The sequence below is a fragment of the Pongo pygmaeus genome, chromosome 9, assembly GCF_028885625.2.
Source record: "Pongo pygmaeus isolate AG05252 chromosome 9, NHGRI_mPonPyg2-v2.0_pri, whole genome shotgun sequence".
NCBI classification, from domain to species: Eukaryota; Metazoa; Chordata; class Mammalia; order Primates; family Hominidae; genus Pongo; species Pongo pygmaeus.
The window spans coordinates 125,348,162-125,367,876 of NC_072382.2; the positions used below are offsets into that span (position 1 = coordinate 125,348,162).

General features: G+C 53.8%; 1 protein-coding gene across 22 annotated transcripts in view; it reads left to right on the forward strand.

The window, feature by feature from the left end:
* The window catches only part of GRAMD1B (GRAM domain containing 1B), a 267,819-nt gene that overhangs the window by 219,123 nt on the left and 28,981 nt on the right, over positions 1-19,715 (forward strand). For all 22 annotated transcript variants that reach the window (XM_063671523.1, XM_063671524.1, XM_063671525.1 and 19 more), the window contains 4 exons: positions 1,646-1,856; positions 8,537-8,557; positions 18,646-18,730; positions 19,299-19,402. In XM_063671523.1, coding sequence (XP_063527593.1) covers positions 1,646-1,856; positions 8,537-8,557; positions 18,646-18,730; positions 19,299-19,402 — 421 coding nt within the window. The remainder of the gene's footprint in view (positions 1-1,645; positions 1,857-8,536; positions 8,558-18,645; positions 18,731-19,298; positions 19,403-19,715) is intronic.

The window sequence follows — 19,715 nt, forward strand, 5'->3', positions numbered from 1 at the left end:
GAGTAAAGGAATATACCTTCCTTTCTCCAGAGTTTATGGTAGCAAACGAGTTTAGAGAGTAAGGATAAGGAATGGGTGGGGCAAAAACGGGAAGAGCCTCTTTTGAAAGAGGCATCTTGGGCCTCCCCCAATAACAATTATTGTTAGTATTAGAAATGAGATTTTAAATGCAAATTCTGTTTTAGGATGAAGTGGAACATTGGGCCTTGCTTTTCTCCGTACATATTTGGGGCACATTTATCTTCCTTTTCTCTGGTCTCCTTTTTTTTTTTTTTGTTTATCAGTTTCCTTCCAAAAGTTACCACACTCCCTGCCCCCAGCTCCCCTCCTGCCCACACTTGATGGGTTAGGCTCTTGGGATTTGTTCCCTTTCTCTTCGCTAAGGATGCCCAGGTGGAAGGTTTTGCTGAAAGGGGCATGGTTTTCATTGTAAATGGGGCCAATGGGACATCTGAGGTCACAGCTGCATCTTCATGCAAATGACAGTGTCCCCAGCCCTGCACCCCACTCCCCGAGGGAAAGCTGGGATGCAGCCTGCAGGGGAGTCCAGGGTGTTCCCGAAGCCTGACCTGGCTGAGAGACTGCTGAGTGGGTGGGCAGGACACCCCACCGGCCCTGTGCTTCTTTGGCTTTCCAATCTCACATTTCCTTTCCTTCCCATTTCTGCTGGCACTTTCTACTTAGCCTCTCCCTTTCTCCATCTCTTTCCTTTCTCCACTCTCGGAAGCAAAGCAAACATTCAACTGCATTCAGTTTCTGTCTCCCCTCTGTCTCTCATCTCTTCTAGTCCATTGAAAACAGAAGTGAAATAATCAAATAGTCAGTATTTTATTTGTAGCTTATAAGCCTTGGTGTAAGTGGATTTGGTCCTGTGGGAAGTACAAGGTACTTATTGGGAATAAATGTTGGGGTATGGGGATATGGAATGTGAGAACTTCGGCTGTGTGCATCTTTACCCTGGGCAGAGGAAGCAGGAACCCACATGGCTTCCTTACAAGGAAATAATATGGTGTGGGTGAGTTACAACTCAGAAGAACTGCACTTTGTTTCTCTGATCAGTGGGCATTTAGCTTCCCTCTGCCAGGCACTGGTCTTCATTTTTTAACATAGGGATTATGGTACTTGCCATTACTCCCTTGGTGGACTGTTTTAAGAAATAATGCGTATGTGAAGGCTGTGAAAAATAGGATGGTAATTGTTATTTTCATGAACAAAAATATCTGAACAAAATATAGAAGCTTTGCATTTGCAGCATGTATAAAATGAGCTGATTGTATTGGATGGTCTCCAGTGAGCCTTTCAGATATTAAATTCTATATGCCCCAGACAATTTTTGGCGTATAATAGGGGCTCAAACAATAACGGGTTGGACGGACGGATGGACGGATGCGTGTCTAAATGTCGATTGCCCATTGGCCTCGTGCGTCTGTGTCCACATGGGCACTGCTGCCCTCCCGTGGCCAGCGGCAGTATTACGGTGCGGCAAGCCGCAGCCTGGGCCCCTCTCTCCCGGTTTCTCCCCAGCCCCTCACCTGGCTCCCTGAGCTGGCTCCTTTGGACTTGTCCTTGGCCTCGATCACTGACTGCCTGCCTTTCCTCCTCCTTCTCTTTCCACCCCGCTCCCTCTTTCCATCTGCCGCTGCAGCACTGCCAGTAACTCCAACCGCAGCACGCCGGCCTGCTCGCCTATCCTCCGGAAGCGGTCTCGCTCGCCAACCCCGCAGAACCAGGACGGAGACACCATGGTGGAGAAGGGCTCAGATCACTCCTCGGACAAGTCCCCGTCCACACCGGAGCAGGGCGTGCAGCGCAGCTGCTCCTCCCAGTCCGGCCGGAGCGGCGGCAAGAATTCCAAGGTGAGCGGGACCCCGTTGAGGCGGTACCTCCTTGTCAGGGGCTGCGGGGAGCGATATTGGGGTGGTGAGCCGGAGAACATCTGCGAGGGTCCTCACGTGATGAACAGCCCTAATGGCCCAGAAATAGTCGTTATCCAGTGAGGTGAGGCGGGGCAGGCAGGAGAGACCCTAGTTAAATATCTTCCCCGCTAAGCATTCTTGGCGGGCTGGGTGAGGTAGGGAGGCTCATATTTTTTTTTTAGATTTGGAGGGGAGATGCTCTGGGAATCATTAGGGGGGTCATCTGCTTATTCCTGCTACCGTTTTCAAATTTGGTTCCTGGAGCGGGGGTAGAAGGGAACATTATTTGGGACATTATACTGCTAGGGAGAGTCCTCAGGGAACCTTGCAGAATGCTATTTTTAACCTCCTCCCCAGCCATCCTTCCTGCCTTACCTTTGCACTAATCCACTTGGTACTCACCTGGCAGAGAGGAGGGTGGCAGGGCCTTTCCATCCTCCCAAGGATGTCAGCACTGCCCCCTGAGTACCGGGGCCCTTGGCCCATGGATATGCCTAAAATAGGCCCCAGGGGGGGCCTGGGCTGGTTATGGTTCCCCAGAGACGTCCTCCCCACCCTCGGTCCTTTGGGGAGCAGGAGATGTCTTTGCCCAGGGGCTCCTTCAGGAAGCTTCTCTTCACCCTGGGACCCCTAGGGCCTGGGAAGGGGTTGGGGACCCCTGGGAGGCATGGGAGCTGGCTTCCCACTTGAATTTGCCTTTTGATTTCTTGTTCTCCCTCTCTTCCCATCGTTTCCCAAATACCTTCTTTGCATGCATGGTCTTAGTCTCACAAGCGCCTCTCAAAAGTAAGCCATCTTTTGTCTCTGTCCTTTTATCTCCCCTCTAGTGTCGATCTGTCTGTAGTGCTCAGCACCCCCTCCCTCTGGCCCTGCCGATTCTGGCCCTTATGTCCTGCTTGGTCCCTTTCCCAGAAGGGCCGGCCCCACTGTCCCCCGGCAGGCTGGCTTGGAAGTCATTGAAGGCCCATTTTCACTGCACCTGATGTCGGAGAACAGACCCTCCCCCACTCCCCACCCTGCACCCATGTCTGCCTGCTCCCTGGACACTGCCTCTGGCTGGGAGTTTATTCCCTCCTTACATGGTACGGTCGAGAAACAGAGTCCTGCCTGGCGTTAGTTTCATTCCTTTGGGGCAGGAGACCCCATCTGGTCATACTGCAGGCCCCTCCCCTTTGGTGGTTGATTCTGGATTGCCCAGCAGTGGTGAGTGAGGATGGCAAGAGGGCTGCGCTGACTCGGGGGCAGGGGTTCAGGTCGATGAGTTCCTTGGTGCAGCAGCCACACCCTCAGGAGCTCTGCCTGCATACTCTGTTCCTCCCCACTCGAGAGCTGCTCAACCTGGGCACCCCCTTAGCATTTCTACCCACTGCCCAGACTGGGGTTCATGGTGTGCTTAGGATCCTGAATCATGATCAGAGGGGGAAGCTGTTCTCCCAGAGGGTGGGGTGCCCGTGCCTGGAGGTTGGCAAATATTGGTAGACCCTGGAGAGATGTGGCCAGTGCCAGAGTCTTTCCCGGGAGCCCAGGAATTCCGAGGCCATAGGAGAACATGCAGCGAGTGGAGGGTGAGCGATAGGTGTTGTGGAACAACAAGGCCCATGGGGCAACGGGGTGGGATGCAGCCTGAAGAAGGGGAAGCCGAGGATGACTTAATAATAGTCCCAAGTCCCTCAGTGCTTTGGGGAGGAGGAGGGTGAACAGCTGTTCCCTTTCCTAAGGGAAGGACAAGGGGCAACACGGCTAATCCTGTAGTCTGCGACCTTTAGACTAAATGCACATCTTGGCTCTGAGGATTTTAAATGGCCGTTGCTGGCTGTGGACAGGGAAGGAGGAACTTTACCTGGACCGAGGAAGCCAGCAGGAGATCTCTGTGGGCTCCAGCGGCTCAGCAGATGCAGGCATATCTGATATCTGGGAATGGGGTTTTGAAATGCCCTATGGCAGCCCCCTCTTGAGTGCCTCCCACCTCTGGCTTGGTTGATGTGGGACTAGTGGGTGCTCGAGGCTCAGCTGGCAAGAGGGTGGATATGGCCTGACAGGGGCATCAGGCTCCCCGCTCCCTGCTCCTGCACACTTTCCCATCCAGATTCTGTACACCCTAAGCCTGGCTCTTGAGTAGTTGGGGATGTTCTGTAAGTTCCGAGGTAGGATAAATCATTTGAGTGGGGCAGCCAGGACAGGCATCAGGGACCAGGTAGAATTCTGAGTGGGGTTTTGGAGATGCTAAAAGGAGACATAATGAAGGGACCGAGAACTGAGCAGGAATCAGGACCCAAACTGGGCCTTTTCGTAGGAACTGAGGAGGGAGGTGCTGGGGTGAGTGCAGGTCTCCTTTCCCCTGGGAGATTGGGTGGATGCCATGCCCATCCCTGGCAGACACATTCTGAGTTTTCTGACATTGGTTACCCATTTCCCCACCTCATTCTCCCACTGATCATTGCCATCAACACTTGCCCTGCCATCCTTTCAATGGAGTTAAAATAGGACGGGCTTGTGCCAGGAGGGAAGGGACACTGTAGCATCCCACGTGGAGCTGGGAGCCACTGCGTTGGCCTGGGACGTGCATGTGCAGGACACACAGACTTCAGAAGAGGAACACAAGAACCAGTAGGGGAATTAGGTTCTTTGAAGGACAGGGCCTGAAGCAGATGGTGCGGCAAAAAGAGGAGGGTCTGGTAGCGGGATGGGGACATGCCCCTCCCCGTGGAACATCTTCTGGGGTTAATCACATGTCTTCCCAGCAAGCCATTTCATAGCTGTTTTTACTGATATTGTTGTAGCTGGTCCACCTCACTCCCTGTCTCCTGGCCACCCCTAGAGGACACCATGCCTTATGTTTTTTGGGCAAGCTGGCCAGTGCCTCTGCTTCTCCCTGGGGTCAGGTGTCTCCCATGCACGGTGTCTTTCTTCCCTTCTCTGGGCCTCAGTTTCCTCATTCGCTACTATGTAGGCATGGCACCAGGCGATCGCTAAGGCCCGACCCCTCTGGATCCATCGCTGTGCTGCCCAGGCCGACCCTCCTAGGTGCAGTCCTGCCCCAGCCCTTCCTTCCCAATGAGTTTGTGCTGCCGCCCAGCTTCCGCTCTGTAGTGACAGCCTGTGGCCACCAGAGGGAGCGAGGGGCCGTTCTGCCGCTCTCCCACCTGCCCTGAGGGCGCTATGCAGCAGGTGCGGCAAAGCGCGCCTCCTGCCGCCCTGCTGCACGCCTCTCCACCGCGGTGCGGGCATCGCGCTGGCGCTGTGGCACTGACCCTCCTTTGACTTTCCTCCTTTTTTTTTTCAAATCTAATTTTTGTGGTTTTCTTTCCAGTATGACAGACTTAACCTGATCAAAGTAAGAATTGTTTTTTATTTCTAACTCCTACTAAATGTAGAGCTCTCCTAGTCCCTGCCCCACTACCTCCCCCACACCCCGCACCTTAATCTTCCAGACTCCCGGAGCCTTTGCGGTGGGAGATGTTTCTGGAAACCACCTCCCAGTAACCTGGGTCTGTTTCCAGGGGCCTTGCATTCCTTTAAGTGCTTGCTCTTCAGACCTTCTAGGAAAAATGATCGAAATGAGCGTGTCTCCAACAGCTGTGTCTTTGTCCTAACTCCCTTCTTCCTCTTTGGCCAGATCCATGTATTTATAAGCTGTCAGAGAAGCCTCCACCGCTGCTCCCTGGTTCTGTGCCTTCCTTCCCTCTGGCCTGGTCCTCCAGTTAGGGGCGCTACGGCAAACTAAAGCCAGAGGACGAGGGACACCCCTTCTCACCCCCAGAGGCCCGCAGCTCCTCTGACTTCCCTGCCCCTGTGGGTCTGGGTCCTTCCCATCTGGCAGAGCCTTTGGGACTCATTTCCGGGAATGCAGAACCACGGGGATTGAATGTGCCTCTGGGCAGAGTTCAGGGACCGCTGCCCACAGTGGACAGGCTCGGGGGCTGCTTTGGACGTGGCTGGAGGCGGGACCCATTGTTCCTGTGGCCCCTCAGTGGCAGCAGGTAAGAAGCTGCCTGGAGATTGCTGGTTCAGGGTAGAGCCTCAGCACAGTCCTACTCCTTGGTATCTTTCACGTTTCTTTTCAGTTCTTTAATACATGTTCTTATCCACCCTTTACAAAAGAGCAAACATTAGATACAAGAGCATCACAGAGCAGGTTAAAGACATGACTGGCTTGCCTGTCTGAGGCTGTGTGTGACCCTCACACTTTGCTCCACATAGATTTAGAAGGCACAAGCGCCGATGTGCCAGCCCATGCAAAGGGACCATCTACTTCTGTCTATCTGGGGCAGGAGGGAGCCCCGTGCAGGAGGAGTCACAGGCATCTGGGGTCCCCCTGTCAGCCCATGTTCCTGTTGCCCCCTTTCCTCCCAGAGTCTTACATGAAGGTCACGGCATTGAGACGAGGAGCTGGGAGCTTGGGAGATGGTTTCTCCGTTGTGAAGCGGGGATCTCATCACCTGGGTTGCATTTGAGGAAGCACAAGGAGACTGTGGGGCTGCTGGGGCTGGCAGCTCCCAGAGCACACCTTCCTACTGCTGGGAGGTGTCTTTTATAATGAACATCTGCACAGCCTCTTGCCCTGTGGGCTTCGAATCAAGGCTTCTGTGTGAGGAGGCAGGAAGTGAGCCATCCCTAGGCGCAGACCCCAGATGCAGCTTGCTTGCCCCATCCACCCCCTCCAGAAGGGGGTAGCCTTGGCTGCAATGCCTAGAGGCGAGTTTTCAGGTCCCAGACTCCCATGTGGCTGCACCTTTCTCAGGAAAAAATAGTTTTTAATATTTAGATTTGGGCCCTTTACCTGCTGAGACCTCTGAATTGGAGGTGGGGATGAGGCTACGATGGGAGGGTGTGGCCTCTGGATGGACCGTGGTGACAGGTTGGGAAGTGACCCTGGAGAGCACCTTGCAGAGGGGGACTGGGAGCCTTGCCATTGGCCTCTGGTCACATCCTGGCCATCGAGAGCATGTGTGAGGGCGAAGCTGCTCAGAAGCAGCCCCACCCACGAGAGGCCCCTCAGCCCCCTCCAGCTCCTCTGTGGACTGGTTTCACTGTGGGGGTGAAGGTGGACCATCTTTACAGAGTTAAGGTGGAATGGGGGAGATAGATCACATGGCCAGCGGTCATCACCATGGGCACACACCCACCCTTGGGTGCGTAGTCGCTTCCTTCCCTCTAGACACAGCAGACATTCGAGGACCATGGCTACTCTTGTCTGCCCTTCTGGGTCGGGATGCTTTAACACCAGGTGGAGGGGATCCAGACCTCTGGGTAGAGCTAAGGTATTGATCTGTGAGCTAAGGTCCCCCACCCAGCGATCCCTAAAACTGAAAATAATCTAAGCTCCACCAAGAGATGGAGCTTAGGCATGTGTGTGCATGCGCGTGCGTGTGCGTGTGTATGTGTGTGTGAATGTATGTGTATATATGTGTATGTCTCTGTATGTGTGTGCCTGTGTGTATGTGTGTATATGTGTGGTGTGTGTGCATGTGCACATGTATTTGTGCATGTCTGCGTGTGTGTGGTATGTATGTATGTGTGTGTTTGTGTGTATGTGTGTGTATGTGTATTTGTGCGTGTGTGTGGTGTGTATGTGTGCATGTGTGTCTGTGTGAATGTGTGTGTGCACGTGTGTGCATGTGTGCATGTGTGTGGTATGTATGTGTGCATGTGTGTGAATATGTGTGTGCACATGTGCATGTGTGTGGTGTGTATGTGTGCGTGTGTGTATGTGTGTCTGTGTATATGTGTGTGTACTTGTGTATTTGTGCACGTGTGTATGTGTATGAGTATGTGTGTGTATATGTGCACACAAGCTTGTCTATCTGCGTGTCCATCTGTCTTTCAAGTGGGATGTACATGAAGGACTACTGGCCATAGGGCTTGAAGACAGACAAGGCACGATCTTAGCTATCCCTCCTGTTCCCGAGACACATTCAGGTCCCCTTCCTCCTGGGTCTGGGAATGGAGAACACCTAAGGTCTGGAGCTGGGGTGGGGTCTGTTTTGCTTGTTCTGAATTATGGCACCACTAGGTTGGAATGGACCCTTAGTGATTATGTGCTTCAACCTCCTGCCCCATGCAGAACTCCCAGGCACTCCCCAACCATTACAGTTTAGGTACAGCCCATTTTTTGGCACAGGAGGGATTTACTCACCCACGTGCTGAGAGTGCAGTTGGAGAGAGTTTTAGGTAGTCCCCTTTCTACCTCGAAAGTGTCCCACCCTTCCTTTCACAGGGGACTGTCTTAGAGCAGAGGGCTGGGTTGGCCGCCATCAGCATTTTGCTTCTGGTCAGGGCCCATTCGTGAACTGGGTCTCAAATGCCCACAGCACGCCCCTCACCCCATCAGAACCTTGCGATGGGGCTCCGACTCCCTTCCGGTTGAGCTCTAGCTGGTGCTGCCGCTGCCTGCCACCCCGCCCGCGGTGGGCTTCCAGCATGGACTGCTCCCGGGCCTCCTTTCTGGAACTGCCTTGAGAAAGGAGGACCCCTCCTGAGCAACCACATGGGAAGCGTTCAGCTGCATTTGGACCCCTCCTCCCTGCCCACCCTCCGCTGTCTGTGTGCCCTTCCCCCTGGCCCTTGCTGCCATTTCTTCCCTGACTAATTCTACCTTCTCTTTCATTTTCTCATTTCAGAAAAGCCAGAGTTGGTATAATGTAAGTATTCCTGTTTCCCTTCTTGTTGGGTACCTGAGAAGTGGGAGGAGGAATGGAGGTTGGGGGGAAGGGGTGTGGGGTACGATTGGGGGAGGGGGAATGGAGGTTGGGGGGAAGGGGTGTGGGGTGCGATTGGGGGAGGGGGAATGGAGGTTGGGGGGAAGGGGTGTGGGGTGCGATTGGGGGAGGGGGAATGGAGGTTGGGGGAAGGGGTGTGGGGTGTGATTGGGGGAGGGGGAATGGAGGTTGGGGGGAAGGGGTGTGGGGCACGATTGGGGGAGGGGGAATGGAGGTTGGGGGAAGGGATGTGGGGTACGATTGGGGGAGGGGAAATGGAGGTTGGGGGGAAGGGGTGTGGGGTGCGATTGGGCTTTCCTGTGGGCTTCTTTCCTTAGCAGCCCCTTTGCTCCTAAACCAGCTGCAGCGGTTATTTTCTGCAGCAGGACAGGGCAGCCTTGGGGAGGGAGGATTGCATTCAGGGGACCAAGGAGGCGTGGCCAGCCGTATCCCCTGCCTCACCTAGGCTCTTAGACAAGGGTCTATCAACCCTAAAAGAGGAGACCAGTCAGGGAGGGAGTGGCCATTCCAGACCCTGACAGAATTCTGGTGCTGGGGCAGCCTGGGGGCCTGAACTTAGTTTTCTTCCCTTAACATTTCGGGGCAAATGCAGCCAGAAAACTTTCCCCCATTGATAGAAGAGTCAACTCATGTGCTGGGATTTGACCCCTGTCCCAGGTACCCCTTCAACAGCTGCAAAAGCATGCCCTTCCTACAAGGCCTCCTGGTGCTTGGGGCTGTGGTGAAGGTGTGGCATGGGGCCACTGTCTAGGTCATCCTGGGGCGCCCCGTGCAGCTGCTGCATACCTAGAAACTGTTGTGGGGTAAGCAGGCCTGGCGGAGGCCACCGCCTCTCACTCACACAAACTGGGTGGTGGGATTTGGACGTTTTCCCCTGCAGAGCAGCTGTCTGAGGCTGTCAGCTGGCCCCCGCCGTGTGTTCTGCTCTTTGGGGACTTCACAGTGGAGGGGCTGACCTCAGATGATCCTCTTTGCCTCCTGAGCCTGCCCTCCTCACACCTAACTCTGATGAATCCTGGGAAAGCCATCTTTGCCCCCTCCCTGGACACACCAGGTTCTGCTCCAGCAGGAGATATGGGCATGGAGTAGCTGTGGCTGTGAAGGACAGAGTTGAGGAGGGTACTCTGGCCAGGGGATGGGCTGGAGGGGAAAGGTGTGGGTTTAATGTAGGGACAGGGTTGCAGATCAATTGTGTGGGCTGTGTGTGTGTTTTCTTACTTGGCGCTGGGCGGTTCCTCAAAGTCAGGCACGTGCTCACGAGCCCTGTGGCTGCCAACATCCTGCTGCCCAGTGACCAGCCCGTCCTGAGTGCTGTTGATCTGCAAGCCTTGGCCGCCACCTGCCCCCCACCGCAAACAAGGCAGAATTTGGTGGGCTGTGCTGAGTTGTGGAGAGAGTTATGGGCTGAAGTATCTGGGGGTGGGAGAGAAGCCAGACTCTGCTTCTACCTCTGAGCCACCCCCTTACCTTCTAGGAGGTTTCCTGGCCTGTGGTGTCAGAAGACGGGAGGGGGATAAGTGCTGAGCTTCCTGGGAGCGACCCGCAGCCCAGCTGTCATGGGGACCCCAGCATCCTTCACTCAACTCTCCCTTGCACCTTTTGGAGCAGCATCACACAAATTCAGGCCCCCATAGGGGAACAGGACCCACGTGGCTGCAGGCCTATTAGACAGTTCAGACATCTCCGTTTGGACAGGCCAGCCCCTGTCCTTGTTGCTAATCTCCTTCCTCTTCTCATCTGTCATTTCTCTTTTTATTGCTCTTTAGCTCAGCCTTTTGTTTCATTTCAGCCTGTGCTTCCTTGGATTCTTCTCAGCCCTTTGCTCTCTGACTCCACCCCTTTCCTTTCCTTTAATCTCCTACCATTAGCTTCTTTTTCTGATTTCCATTCTCCCAGCTAGGTTTCCCTCTCTGTCTGTTTCTAACAGGCTTTACTTTCTTCCCTTCTTTCCGCCATCCTTTCCCCCTGATTCCTTCTCCCTTAGCCTCCACCTGAGTACTCAGCGTAGCGATGGGGTAGAAGCAGATGCTGTCTCTTGGCTGGAGGATGGGGTGGCCCAGAAGTCAGGGGTTCGGACGACACATATGAGAGCCAGCGGAGGAGCTGGGCATGACGGAGTCCTGCTTTCTGATGGTTCCACCTGCACCGGGTCTGTGCAGAAGTGTTTGGACCTCAGCGACTCTTTGCATCATCCTCCGAGATGTTCTCTTTTCCCGGCCTTGTCCTGCCTCTTCCTTTATTAATTCTCACTTTTCTCCTTTCACCCTCCACCCTCTCATCCCAAGTGCATTACAGAAACATCCCTGACTCTCCACTTAGCTCAGATCATTCATTCTCAGAGGCCAAGCGCATAAGGGGCTCTTTGCTGAGGAGTGTGTGGGGCCGTCCTCTCCTGGACTCATGCGGTCCCTCTGGGGGTCCGCCCTCGGGTGACAGGGCACCCTGCTCCTTCAGTGTGCAGTACTCATGTCCGTGCTCTCGTGTGCAGATGCCTCCTTAGGAGCTGCAGCTGAACGAGCTCCTCTCCGCAGCACCCCTCCACAGCTGTCATCTGTGCCTGTTCAGGAGGCCCTTGCCCTGCCCCTGCTGCTTTGATCTAGTTTTCTGTGTTCCTTTAGGGAGCTCCGCCTTTCTGCCTTGCCTCTGCTGGGCTGGTTGGAATCTGCCCTTCAGGCAGGATCCTTCTCCCCTTCTCAGCTTTGCTGACTGGCCCTCTATAACCTCTCTCCAGATCCTAGGGTCCGCGCTGCAGCCATTCTGATATCTGAGGCTCATTCATTACACTAGCCGTCCTTCAGATAGGTAAAGGCATTGTAACGCCCAGCCCTGGGGATGCTTAGGAAACCCCTGGCTGGAGTCAGAGCAGCGAGGGCCAGTGCCCTGCAGAATTGCTGATAGTGGCAAGAGCATTCAGGCCCACTGGGGCAGCCTGGGTCTGGTAGGAAAGGAAGCCCAGCCACCAACCAGCCCATGCCTCAGCCTCCCCCTTCACCTGCTGCCTCTCTGCAGAAGACAAAAGCATTTCCTTTTACATGGCTAGCCCGGGAGGAGCCATTGCCATGATGACAAACATGCTTGGTCTGAAGAGTGAGTCATGCGGAGGCAAATGGCTGGACCCCAGGGACACGGGGAGAGGCCATGGCAGGAGAGTGTCAAGTCTGGAGTGGGGTTTGAAGGCAATGCCATCTGCAGGTGCCCTGAGTCCTCCCAAGCTCAGTTATATGTACTCCTGCTTACCCCCGAAGCCCCAGTCTACCACCCCAGTCATATTCATCAGGGCCTTCAGATCAAGGGAGCTGTCCTAGCAGACATGAGACGGAGGGAAGAGCAGAAATAGGGTTTTGCCTTCAGCGGGGAGCCAAGGGCAGAGTTGAGGGGCAACCTGGCCAGGGCCACTGGGGCAGGAGGGGTGAAATTTACTCCCCCTCAGCCCCCAATGGCGCATAACGTCACAGGGGTTTCCTTCCTTGGCCTCCTGGCACATTCCTGCGGGCAGTCTTCTCCATGGCAGCCCCAGAAGGAGCATTTCTGAGATCAGAGCACAGGAGCCCAGACCCTGGCAGCCGCCTGAGACTTAGCACCCTGCTTGCCTGGAGCACCTGCAGTTAGGGCTGCAGCTTTGTGAAGGAGAAGGAGGGATAGTGCCAAGCCTGGGGAGTGGCTGGCATAAGCGAGAAAGCAAAAGAACAAAGGTTTGTAGGAATGGAATTCAGGGTGTTGGGGGTGGGCAGTGGAGAGAGTAGGAGACCTGCCTCGCACCTGGTGTTGCTCCAGGACTGATGCTGCTCCTCCACCTCTGTCTGTCTCCCCTCTGTATTTACTCCCAACTTGAAGGGTCTTCCTGGCTCCCTTCCTGAGTTTTTCAGATGAGCCCCCAGCCCAGCCCAGCCCAGCCCCACCCCTTCTCTACCCTTCTCCATAGCCCCCATGCCTGCCTCAGTCTCCCTTTCCCTCCTTTGCTCAGTTACCTCCTTGTCTCCTGTCCCACATCTGGCTTCAGCCTATCCAGATCTGGCTGCAAGGTCCGAGTTTCCTGTGTGGATCTTAACTGGTTTCTTCCTAGGTGAGATCAATGCCCCACCGAAATCCATCTGTTTTCTCCTGGGCTTCTCCACCCCCTCCCTCTCGCCGTCCCTGGGAAGAGGGTACCACTTGGTCCCAGCTCCTGGTGTTTGCCGTAGAGTTAATGTTTAGCCCAGGGTCAATTCCTTCTCTGCTGGCTCTCACCGAGCCCTGCCCAGCCCTTGGCGTGGGTGTGGGGGAGACAAAGACTTCTGCGTACGGGACTCATCTCCCAGGGCTTTATCTCACAGGGTGTATCCTGTCTCTATCTCACCCCTTACAGCCCAGGCAGCCTCTTGGCCTGTAGCAATACTCAGATGTTTTCGGGTAGTTACTGTAAGGATCCAGAGCCTCTTGGAGCTACCTACAGCCTACATACTGGGGTCTGGTGTCACCCCAAAGGAGGCATTCTGATCACCTTGGAAAATGGACTTGCTACATTTGCCTGCCACGCTGCTCAGGATAGGGCTGACATGCACGGTGAAGAGAAGCACGTGTGCTGGGGAGAATGTTGGTAGCGACCAGGCACTGACAGGCCAAGCATATAGAATCAGGGATCTTTGTGTGTACACGTAAGATGCAGTGTCAACAGGCATCCTTTGAGAGGTAGATAAGGAATGCATTCACTTGGTAAATACTTTCTTAGCACCTGACACAGTATCCCTTATCCAAAATTTTTGGGATCAGATGTGTTTTGGATTTCTGATTTTTTTGGCTTTTGGAATATTTGCATATATATATAATGAGTTATCTTGGGACCCAAGACTAAACACCAAATTTATTTCTTATATCCCTTATACATATAGCCTGAGGATTATTTTATATAATATTTTAAATAATTTTATGCACAAAGAAAAGTGCTGACTGTGTTTTGACCGGAATGTGTCACATGAGCAGCCTGTCACGTGAGGTTAGGTGTGGAGTCTTCTGCTTGCGGCATCATGTTGGGGCTCAAAGGGTTTCACATTTTCGGATTAGGGATGCTCAACCTGTACTTGAAACACATCACGGCAAGTGTAGTAGAAGATATGAACCTGTTTGAGGCATAGATCCTTCCTGGAGGTATCCTTCGGACAGAGTGAGACATGCCACACCATGAGTGGAGAGCTACATCTGCATCCGTGGGGTGTCCATCTAGAGAGGGTTGTAGGAGTTTGTTAGGGGAGGGTTTGCGGGAGGAGTCAGACTCTTCTACTTTCTCCAACACTGTTTACCTGGGAGAATCCAGGTTCCTCTAAATTAGCATCTTTGGAATCTACTTTTTTTGAGAGTCTCTCTCTGCCACCCCGGCTGGAGTGCAGTGGTGTGATCTCGGCTCACTGCAACCTCCATCTCCAAGGTTCGAGCGATTCTCCTGCCTCAGCCTCCTGAGTAGCTGGGATTACAGACACCTGCCACCATGTATGGCTAATTTATATTTTTGATATATATATATATATATATGTATATATATATATTTGTAGTAGAGACAGGGTTTCACTATGTTGGCCAGGCTGGTCTCGCACTCCTGACCTAAAGTGATCCGTCCGCATTGGCTTCCCAAAGTGCTGGAATTACAGGCATGAGCCACCATGCCCAGCCTGGAATCTATGTTTTTAAATGTGTTCACTGAGCCATTTTTAAATACAGTAAAGTTTGAGGGCTGCTGTATTAAATTGCCAAGACTCCTAAGACAAAAGCACCATTCCTCATCCTGTGCAGGCCAACACCCTCCTGGCAAGGTGGCAGAGCTGGGGAGGGTGAGGGAGCGGCCCCATTTGTTTCAAGGGTCTGACTTTTCCTGGGAATCCACATCTTCCCTGCCCCACTGCTGTCTCATCCTTTCTCTGGCTTCTTGGTCTGGAGCCTTTCTTGCCCCATTGGCCTGGCTTTCATTTCCCTGGATTTTGCTGCTTTGAGGACCAAAATCTGCTTCTAATATTGCTACTTTGCCCTGAAGATCTGACAATCTTTTTGGGCTTGATCCCCCTTCTTGCTAATGCTGAAGGTTATATAGGGTCCATGGGAAGGAAGAGGCTGCCTCAGACAGATCCCGAAGCTGTTGATCTCAGCGTCGCCACCACCAGCATGTCTGAAACTGGATCAGCAAAATCCCCAGGCTGCTACTGCTGCTTTGGAGAAGTTGGTGGATGGATGGGTTGGTGAGGTGTGAGAGTGTCTCCAAGAAGTCCCTGGCAACTTGAGTCTCACATTTCAGATTTCATCCTAACAGCAGTGCCCTGCCACCTCCCCTCCCTACTCCACGCCTCCATGGGGAGCCCTGACCAGCAACTTTCCATTGCAGGAAACATCTGCTGGGGAGGCCAGGCTCAGCTGGGGGTTACTGGAGGACATTGGCCGGGACCATCACCCAGATCCTGTAACTTGAAGCATGTGTAGGGCCCAGCTCTGCCCGCCCACCCGCCCTGCCTCCCTCCTTCCCTCCCTCTCTGCCACGGGTGACTCTAACAAAGAAGCTGTTTGCTGGTCAGGCGAGCAGAGCAGGGGCTGAGGAAAGGGGTGTGTGTTGCGCTGGGGGTGAGAGCAGGCCCTGTTGCTGCAGCCAGTGGTGGCTGCTCTGCCTGGGTGAGGGCTGTGAGTCATAGCCCAGTGCCCGCCCAGGGTAGAGGTTGATTAAACGTGCCACTCTATGGGACAGACCACGACTGGGGAGCTGGGCATTCGGTTCCTTTGCTGGAGTTTCAGACCAACAATGAGTCACTCTGCTGCATGTAAGTGATTGGCGGGGTTAGACCCTGGACCCGGCTGTGGATCATCCTTGTCCTGCAGAGTCTGCTTGTCCACTCAGGGGCCTGCCTCTCGGACCTCCAGCTGGCCCTGGGCACCTGCGGTGCCATCTGCATCCTCTGGACCCTAGGGGTGACTGTCTGCACTGACCAGGTGGAGGTGCGTGACCACACCACCTCTGGGCTACTCTCCGCCCGTGGACCAGCCAAGAAGAAAGCAGAGCCCGCCATGGGAGACTGGCTGGCCAGCTTGTCCTGAGAACCACACTGACCACCTCCGCTCACTTGTGAAGCTTCACGCTGGGCATGCAGCTCTAGGAGCAGAAAGGATACCGGTCAGAGTCACACAGGCCCTCTGCCGAGAAACCAGAGGCCACCCATCCACAATCAAGCCAGGGGAGACCAGTTGTTTTCATCGTGTGGGGACAGTCGGGAGTCAGTGCTCAGGGAGCTGGGTGTCGTTGGGAGGGGCAGCCGTGCTGGGCAATGGAATCACTGACGGAGTCGGGGGTCCTCTGGAGCCTTCTGCTGGAGCAGGAGAGCCAGCTGCTGCAGTGGTACCTGAAGCAGCTTGGCCATACACCTGCTGCCACCGAACACCATTGCTGGCACGGATCTGAGGAAATCCCAGCCGTGAGTGTGTGACCCAGTTTCTCTGAGTCTCTGTGGTAGTTCTGCACCCTTATTATGCCACTTGGCTCTCCTACCCGAAGGCCCCAGATTTGACAATCTTGGAACCAAAATTATTTGACCATTTTAAATTGAAATAGGTGAGCCAGGCCCCGCCTTTGGGGGTGCAGGAGGGAGAGGGCTGGGGTCTCTGGCTTCGAGAGGCTGCATGGTGGCAGGCCCAGCATGCCCAACTGATGAGCCTGCCATCCACACAACAGCCCTATGGAACAGGCATGTGTTGGTAAGCCTGGATAAAGGTGTCTCCAGACTGGCTGACTTAGCAGGCCAGGGCTGGATTCACCCTCCCCTCTCCCTGCTGCTGCTACAGCTTTGTTTTAAGGAAAGTAGCGGCCCCCTCGATTTGCCTGTGGGTTGGAGATTGTGGCCAAATGTCCTGTACCTCCACCTCTATGGATACCTGAGCTGTCACTGGATTTGTGAGAAGCAAGGGGGAGAAGGCACTAGGACAGAAAATTAGACATAGGACCACTTGGGGCTTCAGGGGGTTGGAGGCCTGACATCCAGTTTCACCTGAAGTGTGTTTGGGGTCTCCTGGTCGGCTGCTCCTCAGGCTGACACTGGAACTTTGTAAATACGAAGACCTAGTAGAGGGCTTGGAAGGCTAGTGGGGGCCCCAAAGCAGGTGAACATCTCATTCTCAAGGCAATGTGCTCTTTTGGGGGAGCCCTTCTGCTTCCTCTTGGCAGGAGGACCAGGAGCAGTTACCCTCCAGAGGCAGCACAGAGTAGGGGCTCAGACAGCACTGAGTCAGACTGCCTCGCTCATATTCCACTCCAAGTTGCTTAACTTCTGTGTTTCTCAATTTCCTCAAGTGCAAAATGGGATAATAAAAATAATCTGGGGTCTGATGCAGTGACACATGCGCATGGCTTATGGCTGTGCTTGGTACGTGATAATAACTTCATGTTAGCCACATAGCAGCTCTAGAAGGTCAGTTAAGCATAATGAGGACTCACTGGTGATCAGGTGGTCAAGCTGGGGTTTTCAGTGTGTGGACTCTGTTCTAAGAGGCTAGGGGGCCATCTTGATTCCGTATCTCAGTGCCAGTTTGAACTAATATAGGGGCCAGAGGAATGTTGTTTTCTAAGTTTTTTGTTGTTGTTGTTTTGTTTTGTTTTGTTTTTGTAGCCATTGGCTACACCCTAGGCTGAGGGTCAGCAGTGCTGTCTCTGCGTAGGTAGTCAGCGCATCACAGGTGGAGTGCGGGTGTCTCCGTTTGGCCGTGCGTGGCTCATCCCAGGTTTTGCACTTGATTTCATCTGTCACCCCTGGTGCTCCTCATCTGTCACCCCTGGTGCTCCTCGTCTGTGGGCACGTATTTTCTTTTTAGTTTCTTTTTTATTTTGTTTTTTAAATTTAAGATTGTAAGCCCTCAGGTCAGGCACGGTGGCTCACTCCTGTAATCCCAGCACTCTGGGAGGCCGAGGCGGGTGGATCACTTGAGGTCAGGAGTTTGAGACCACCCTGGCCAATATGGCGAAACCTCGTCTCTAGTAAAAATACAAAAATTAGCCGGACGAGGTGGCGCATACCTGTAGTCCCAGCTACTCGGGAGGCTGAGGCAGGAGAATCGCTTGAACCCGGGAGGTGGAGGTTGCAGTGAGCCAAGATCACACCACTGCACTCCAGCCTGGGTGACAGAGTGAGACCCTTTCTAAACAAACAAACAAATAAACTAACCAACAAACAAACAAGATCGTAAGCCCTCAAAGGGCAGGATTTCTGTGTATTCAGCTGGCTCATGGGATTTCCAAGGAGGATTTGCTACGGCAGTTTCTGGGTATGAGCCTGCTCCGAGGCAGCCTTGTTGCTGGGTGGGAGGTGAGCACAGGACCAGGGGTCATGAGATCTGACACTGACCAGCTGAGGACCTGGGGCAGGGGGCTTCTCTCTGGCCTTGGTCTCTTCCTTGATGCTGTAAGGATTGGGTTAGATAATGTAAGGAAGAAGAGGGAAGTTGGATGCCTCTCGTGTGCCTGTTGTGTTTTTTTAATTCTCTATCTGTGCGCTTATTGCAGTACTGGTTTTATGTGATTTCTTAGAAAATCATGTCTTTCCCACACAGCCAAGTGCTCACTCTGATAGTCATGACAACAGCTTCTTCTGAGGGGTGCTCTGGGCAACATCGTGGGGGGCTGGGCAGCCTTCTTGGGTCCCTGCTTCACTGTCAAGGTGGTGCTGGCAGAAGGCAGAACAGCAGTAGCTGGCATGGTGGATCCCAGGAAGCACCCTGGAGGTGTCCTTCCTTCCTTTCTCTTATCGGGATATAACGAGAGCCCCTCCTTGCTGTGTCTGGCATTTCTCATTGGTGGAGGTCCTGGCTGCATAGTGTTTTACAGCACCAGATTCTCCCCACTGTGTTTCTCCACACTGAGCCTCGTTCCTCAGCCTGGCCTCCTAGGGTCTGTGGGAGGGCAGAGCCTCATCTTTTCTTTTTAAACACACAAGCAAGTGCTTCTCCTCTTGCCCTTCCTTCCTAACCCCACAGAACCGGGGTGCATCCTGCTAACCTTGGCCATTGTCACGCAGGTGTTAAGCCCCACCTACAAGCAGAGAAATGAAGACTTCAGAAAGCTCTTTAAGCAGCTTCCAGACACGGAGCGCCTCATTGTTGGTGAGTTGGGTGACCTGGGAGGGGATGAGGGGGAAGTCTGGGGAGCCCCCGGCATAGCACTCAGGGTGCTTCTGTCTAGAGGCCTCAAGCCAACCCAGGTAAGCAAGGGAACAGGGAGAGAGGTTGTCCAGAGCCCTGGCCCCAGCTGTCAGGGCTCGAGGCTGAGTATCAGGCTTGTGGCAGCCTCGAGAGCCCAACCTGGAGTGAGTCACCGGCATTTTTATCTCTGCAGATGGCCCGGTGGCAGAAGGGGTTAGCATAGTTGTGGACTGGGGAGGGAAGTTAGTTGAATTTTGTTGGTCTTTTCCACCTCTAGCTTCCTTGGCCCACTTTGCCATCACATTTATTTATCTGCCTCTAGGCAGTTGCACATCACGCCACCTTTATGCTCCTCATCATGAGATGGTAGGGACTTCCTTGGCTGCTAGTTCAAGCGTCTGGCACCCCTTGTCCATGGTGGGCGTTGGGCTCCCCCAGTGCTGGTGGGAGGGATGACATGCCTACTCTGCAGTGGTTTGCTGAAAATGCTTCCTGCCTCTGAGCTCCCCTATCTCCGCCCCTACCACAGATTACTCATGTGCACTCCAAAGAGACATTCTCCTTCAGGGCCGACTCTACCTCTCTGAAAATTGGATCTGCTTCTACAGCAACATCTTCCGCTGGGAAACTCTGGTAAAGACCTGGGCATGCTCCCTTGGGCTGTCTCCTTGGCTATGGCTGAGCAAGCTGCCCTCGCTTTCTTCCTTTTGCTGACTTCGTGCTCTTCTCAAGCCTTTGCGTAATTAACAAAAGTATGCCTGAGTCTTGAAAGATACTCAGTTCTAAGTCCCAATAATAAGGTTTCCTCTGCCATGTCTCCCCCTCCCTCCCTCCCCTTTGGGTGTGGAAGAGAGGACTGGGAGCATTTGCTTTTGTCAAATGCAGGCAAATATTTGGCATGAGTGACTGCAGGAGGAAGCATAGTCAAGTAGAAAGGGCTTTGGCC